The sequence below is a fragment of the Episyrphus balteatus genome, chromosome 1 (assembly GCF_945859705.1).
Source record: "Episyrphus balteatus chromosome 1, idEpiBalt1.1, whole genome shotgun sequence".
Classification (NCBI taxonomy): Eukaryota; Metazoa; Arthropoda; class Insecta; order Diptera; family Syrphidae; genus Episyrphus; species Episyrphus balteatus.
In genome coordinates, this window is record NC_079134.1 from 29,170,438 (window position 1) to 29,177,682 (window position 7,245).

Consider the following 7,245-nt stretch of genomic DNA (forward strand, 5'->3'; position numbering starts at 1 on the left):
ATGAATTTCTGTAAGTGAGTGAGAAGTTTAACTTTAATCACGTGTTCTTCATTAAATACAATGAGAGAATTACATAAATGAAATCAGTTTTTTAAATTTGAGAGTTGCTAGTCACTAGACCTTGCTGCTTCATGGAGCAAAATAACTTTTTGCTTTGATTTTATTTTTTAACTTTTCATAAGATAAGAAAAAAATGTTTTTTATAACTTGATAAATAATAATAATGCCAAAAATTTTTTGTACATGGGTTGTCTAGCCTAAAGTTAGACGTCCATTTCCCCAGCCCGGACCTATCGCAAATTTAAAGAAAAAAGTATGCCAAAGTTTTGTACAAGTTTTGTACAGTTTTGTACAACCAAAGCCGAGTTTTGTACAAGCTTACAACGAAAGTTATAGCCAATTGAAAGTACCGGGCTGGGGAAACGTTTCCTCAGCCCGGACATTTTTTAAAATTGTATCAAAATTTAAAAAAAAAAATTCTAAAATTATCTACGAGTTTTGTACAGTTTTGTACAACAAAAATCGAGTTTTGTACAAGCTTAGTTAAATAATTAGAGCTAATTTAAGTTTACACTGGGTACATACGTACCAAGCCAGCGTTATCCAAAACTTATAAAACTTAAATGCAAATTCCATCAAAGAGTTATGTACAGTATTGTACAGATAAAATGGTACATCTAATTTAATTGCTGATATCAATATTAATTAAATTGATTCGTTCTTAATTAATAACAAAAATCTACATTGTGTGTCCTTGAAAACTAATTAGAATATTACATACAGATTTCCCAAAAGTATACTACTAATTTTCACTCCTGAACTTATGAATAAACCTCCCAAAGGTATGCAACGCACTATTTCAAACCGGAAATATGTTACTTCCAAAGGTATGCAAGTTATTTAAAATTTTAAAGTTTTTTTTGTTTTGCATTTAATTCCCTTTATGAAGTAGGAAATAGCACTTGTAGTCGATACATAAATCAACTACCATTTTGCTTTTTTTTCAAATAAATAACGTCATGGCCTTTTTCACTACAGCCCAAATTTTAAATTAAATTGGTAGATTTGACATTCGAAATGACATATTTTGCGAAATATATGTATCAATAACAATTTTAATAGCCTGAGGAGTAAAATAAAATAAAAAAAAAAAAAAAAACAAACAAACAAAACAACATCATAGTACAGGTAAAATAGTACATTAAATCAAGAAATAAAAAAAAATTGTTACACTCATGAAACTTGGCAAAAAGTTTGCTTTTGGGATAAGAACCAAGTACAAAAAAAGTCTATAAAAAATAGTTGGGTGGAAGGGTGTTTTTTCGCGGTCAAGAGGGAGGGGGTGAAGGTCAAAAATATACTGAAACAATTTTTTTGTCGAATATCATCATATGACACATGTTTTCAAGGTATTTTTTGATGCTGATTCTAATGACATAAAAATAAAGTTATAGCCGATTGAAAACAAGGGTGCTTGTTTTTTGACTTCAACAGGTAAAATATGTATAACCGAAACCCATGGGAAAAACATGCTACACTGATGAAATTCGGGATGAAGGTTTTAGATAAAGCAGGGACAAAGGATTCATAAAGTTCTTAAAATTGTTTTTGGTGAAAGGGTGTTTTTTTGATGGGTTAAATTGTGTGTGAGGAAGGTATCATAACAGCTGACTTAAATTTTATTAATTTTTAAAAATTTGTGTAAATGTTTTGGTTGGTATAAGAATTAAGAATCTAAAAAGTGTACAAAATTATCTTGAGTGAAAGGGTGTTTTTTTTTAAGAAATGATGAAATTCGGAATTAGTACCACAAAAACTATAGGAAAAAATTGTTACACCAATGAAATTTGGTACGAGTAAAACGTGTAAGAACTTATCTACAAATGTTTAATATGTCATTAAAACCATAAATAAAATGAATCATTGGCTTTTTGGGACCAAATGCAGATTTTACTGTCTCTTCGAAAAAAAACACCCTTTCAGCAAATTATTTTTTATAAAAACTCTTTATTCTTGCTTTCTATCCCAAAATCAATGTTTTTACCAAATTTCATTAGGGTGACCCATCATTTTTGTTTTCACTCAAAAAAACACCCTAATAACCATGATATTTTTATAGACACTTTATATTCTTGTTTCTTATCTTAAAAGTAACATAATCGCTAAATTTCAATAGGGTACCCCTAATATTATACTCTAGTAATACACACATTTTCAAATATACCAATATTTTCTTTACTCCTAAAAAAAACACCCTTTCACATAAAAAAAATGTATAGACTTACATTATTCGTAATTTCCATTGGAAAGAGAACATATTGAATGAATGTCGTAAGGGAACTATTTATAGCATTGATTTTATCGGACTTATCGCGGATTTTTTGGGTTCTTGGTTGCTGTTATAAATGAAACATTTTTACCAAATTTCATTGGTGTAACAATTTTTTCCTAGTTTTTGTGGTACTAATTCCGAATTTCATCATTTCTTAAAAAAAAAACACCCTTTCACTCAAGATAATTTTGTACACTTTTTAGATTCTTAATTCTTATACCAACCAAAACATTTACACAAATTTTTAAAAATTAATAAAATTTAAGTCAGCTGTTATGATACCTTCCTCACACACAATTTAACCCATCAAAAAAACACCCTTTCACCAAAAACAATTTTAAGAACTTTATGAATCCTTTGTCCCTGCTTTATCTAAAACCTTCATCCCGAATTTCATCAGTGTAGCATGTTTTTCCCATGGGTTTCGGTTATACATATTTTACCTGTTGAAGTCAAAAAACAAGCACCCTTGTTTTCAATCGGCTATAACTTTATTTTTATGTCATTAGAATCAGCATCAAAAAATACCTTGAAAACATGTGTCATATGATGATATTCGACAAAAAAATTGTTTCAGTATATTTTTGACCTTCACCCCCTCCCTCTTGACCGCGAAAAAACACCCTTCCACCCAACTATTTTTTATAGACTTTTTTTGTACTTGGTTCTTATCCCAAAAGCAAACTTTTTGCCAAGTTTCATGAGTGTAACAATTTTTTTTTATTTCTTGATTTAATGTACTATTTTACCTGTACTATGATGTTGTTTTGTTTGTTTGTTTTTTTTTTTTTTTTATTTTATTTTACTCCTCAGGCTATTAAAATTGTTATTGATACATATATTTCGCAAAATATGTCATTTCGAATGTCAAATCTACCAATTTAATTTAAAATTTGGGCTGTAGTGAAAAAGGCCATGACGTTATTTATTTGAAAAAAAAGCAAAATGGTAGTTGATTTATGTATCGACTACAAGTGCTATTTCCTACTTCATAAAGGGAATTAAATGCAAAACAAAAAAAACTTTAAAATTTTAAATAACTTGCATACCTTTGGAAGTAACATATTTCCGGTTTGAAATAGTGCGTTGCATACCTTTGGGAGGTTTATTCATAAGTTCAGGAGTGAAAATTAGTAGTATACTTTTGGGAAATCTGTATGTAATATTCTAATTAGTTTTCAAGGACACACAATGTAGATTTTTGTTATTAATTAAGAACGAATCAATTTAATTAATATTGATATCAGCAATTAAATTAGATGTACCATTTTATCTGTACAATACTGTACATAACTCTTTGATGGAATTTGCATTTAAGTTTTATAAGTTTTGGATAACGCTGGCTTGGTACGTATGTACCCAGTGTAAACTTAAATTAGCTCTAATTATTTAACTAAGCTTGTACAAAACTCGATTTTTGTTGTACAAAACTGTACAAAACTCGTAGATAATTTTAGAATTTTTTTTTTTAAATTTTGATACAATTTTAAAAAATGTCCGGGCTGGGGAAACGTTTCCCCAGCCCGGTACTTTCAATTGGCTATAACTTTCGTTGTAAGCTTGTACAAAACTCGGCTTTGGTTGTACAAAACTGTACAAAACTTGTACAAAACTTTGGCATACTTTTTTTTTAAATTTGCGATAGGTCCGGGCTGGGGAAATGGATGTTAAAGTTAGCCCTTTACCTACATTGCCTACATTATTTGAGGTTTTTAGTTTTGAGCAAGTCAAGAATACCTATATTTAATTGGTTAGACACACTATCGGTTCTCTCATATACTGCACTCTATATTAAATATATTTCTAGTTGAATTTTAATATTGAAAATGCATAAAAATTTTTTTATAAAAATATGAAAACATTACGTATACACCATAGAGAACATTTTTGCAACTTTCTTAAGGGGTAATAACACTTTGTAGTGTATTCATCAGTGTATGATACAAAGGAGAAACATTATTTTTTTTTTTTTTGAGTTTGTTTAGTTTGTTTAAGTATATCGATAGGTAACAGAGTAGGCTAATGTGAAAATTTTTAATGATGTAAAATTTTGTAAATGGCGGAGTAGTTCAGGATGATAGCAAAATCCTGTGCTCCCATCGGGCGACCAACTAACTCCTACAGTTTTTAACCGATTGGGCTGAAATTTTGTGTGGAGCTTAACAATTCTTCAGTGAAGAACGTTTGTTTTTTTTTTTTTTAAATATTGATTTTTCCAGAAATGACATTAGTTTGAAAAAAGTTATTTTATTCCAAAAAAACAAAATTCGTTGGATAAAAGACCATAAAATCGCTAAATTTTAATATTTCAAAAAAAAATCCTACGTACTTCACTAGTATTGTCAAACGCCACACAATATTTCAGCTCAATCGGTTAAAAACTGTAGGAGTTAGTTGGTCGCCCGATGGGAGCACAGGATTTTGCTATCATCCTGAACTACGCCGCCATTTACAAAATTTCACAAGCTTTTGGCTAGGCTAGACTCTTCGAAAGGAAAGCACACCTAGCAATTCAGACCTGGTAACCCTATAAGTTATTACAGTTACTCTCATATACTAAGAGTTAACGATATGTGAACCATCACTAATTTAAGTGTCTCTTTTTTTATCGAAAAAATTTCTTGTTTTTGTATCTCTTAAAAAACCATTGTAGATAAATTTTTAAGAGAGTATGAAAAAGAGAAAAATTAATTCAAAAGAGTTAGAGAATGAACAAAATTTTTGTTGTTGAAGCTCTTTGAAAGAAATTTCTTTATTTCCTTAGAAATTTTAATTGGAAAGCTCTTTTCTATCAAACCATCCCTCAACATGAATCAGGTGATAGCTTCGGTATTTCCAAAGTTCATTAAAAGTAGCTAACACACGAGTTAAGATCAAAATCAGAACAAAAAGAAATCTCTTGTTTAGATTATCCAAATGTTTTTTTTTTTTTCTTTTAATTATTATAAAAACAACAATCTACGTTATAGATATTGGTGCTTTTTTATTAATTTGCTAATCAAAACAATCCTTATTAAAATTTGTAGAAAATTAAAAAATGATAAGACAACATTCTATCATTTTTTTAAAAGAACTTTTTTTATATCAAGATAGTTGAAGAAACATTATAAAATCAGGTACTTAACAGAAATTAGCTCATTATTAAAAAAAAAAATTTGCGATGAAGAAGTTTTTGGTCTTACTTTTGAGTTTAACTTTGGGTAAAGTTCGGTTTTTTTATGAAATGGAAATTTTTTACTGAATTTTAATTTTCTTGCAAAACAGTTTTTGCTCTTCCAATAAACGAAGTCGATGATAGCCTAGAAGATGATGGACCTGAGGATGGATGGTTTGTTCCACAAAAAGATGGATCACTAAAATGGGTTACCGAGGAAGAAGCTCAGATGGAAGCACGATCCGAACTCATGTCAAGGAAAAAGTCTAAAGAAGCTAAAGTGGATTTTTATTTGTACACTCAGGATTCTCCCGATGAAGGCCAAAAAATAATTATTGGAGACCTTGACTCTTTGAAAAATGCTGGATTTAACAAGAAACATGAAACTAGGTAAGTTTTAAGCATTTTTTCATGAGGTTTTTCGTCTTATTAAAACCATTTTTTCCCCTTTTTTCAGAATAATTATCCACGGCTGGTTAAATACTTATAAATCCGAAGTGAACACAATTCTAACTGAAGCCTTTTTGAATACCGGAAAATACAATGTCATTTGTGTGGATTGGAGTGACAAGGCCGATCGTTACAATTATCTCTCTGCTACCAGGGCAATCCCAGAAATCGGTCAACGTGTTGCGCATTTAATTGAATTCCTTCGCGATGAAGGAAAAATGAAAACCAAGAATTTGAAAGTTATCGGTCATAGTTTGGGTGCTCATGTGGCAGGATTTGCTGGCAAAACGATTGAAGGAGAACAAATTCAAACCATTATCGGCTTGGATACTGCATATCCTCTGTACAAATATACAAATTGCGATGAACGTTTGTGCAGTACAGATGCAGTTTATGTTGAATCTATTCATACAAATGGAAAATTATTGGGATTTCTTAAGCCTATTGGTCATTCGGCATTCTATCCAAATGGTGGTAAATCTCAACCAGGATGTGGACTGGATTTAAGTGGATCGTGTTCACATTCTAGAGCTTATATTTATTATGCTGAAGCTATTACACAAGAATTCCTTGGTGTAAAATGTGATGATTGGAAAAATGCTGTAGATAAAGATTGCAAATATCAGGGGAAAAAATCTGTGGCAGGTTTCGATAAACCGGATAATCATAAGAAATTGGATGGTTCATTTTATTCGCCAGTAGATAAAAAGTCACCTTATAGTATAAGGTTGCCAGGAAAATGAGATGAATATGTTTGTCGATACAATGTGAAAATAAAATTAAAAGCAATGCAATTTACTATAAAAAAAAGTGTCTTATTTTAATCAAGTTAGCACAATTCTACAAAAAAAACAATATTTGTACATATTTATCCTTAAATCACAAATAATTGTACCTCGAAACAAAAGATTAAAGACAGTTTACTTTTTTTTTTGCAAACAAAAACACAAAAGTCCACAAAAAATTAATACACCAAGTTTGAAGCATGTTTTTGACCTTTCAGTGTATTTTATAAATCAGTAAAATGTTTCCACGGGCAGTTTGCCGTGTGTCGGTATTATTTTGGAATTAAGAATAACTCCAAGATATTTAACATGCTTGGAAAGTTTCAAAGGAATGTCGTTTAGTTTGGGAAGTCCTCTAAATTTCTTTTCTTCGTAAGCAGAACTCTAGATCAGTTTTTGGTAAAATACTTAACCGATACCAAATCCTGATTCCAAAAAAATATATGAATTTTGTAAGCCACAAGAAAAAATCTAATTATAAGTAATTAAGCATTCCTTTGTTCACTATGGCGTATGCGTAACTT

The 7,245-nt window shown here is 30.1% G+C and overlaps 1 protein-coding gene across 1 annotated transcript; it reads left to right on the forward strand.

Annotated features, from left to right (window-relative positions):
- Positions 1 to 6,716, forward strand: LOC129911189 (phospholipase A1 VesT1.02-like). The gene is made up of 3 exons (XM_055988941.1): positions 1 to 10; positions 5,597 to 5,876; positions 5,944 to 6,716. The coding sequence occupies exons 1-3, from the start codon at positions 1 to 3 to the stop codon at positions 6,677 to 6,679; spliced, it is 1,026 nt and encodes a 341-aa protein (XP_055844916.1). The 3' UTR covers positions 6,680 to 6,716.
- The last annotated feature ends 529 nt before the right edge of the window (positions 6,717 to 7,245 follow it).

Bases quoted from the DNA above. Each gene is read 5' to 3' on its own strand.
- LOC129911189 (XM_055988941.1), top strand. The intron at 5,877-5,943 runs GTAAGTTTTAAG...CCCTTTTTTCAG, and splicing joins AACAAGAAACATGAAACTAG to AATAATTATCCACGGCTGGT.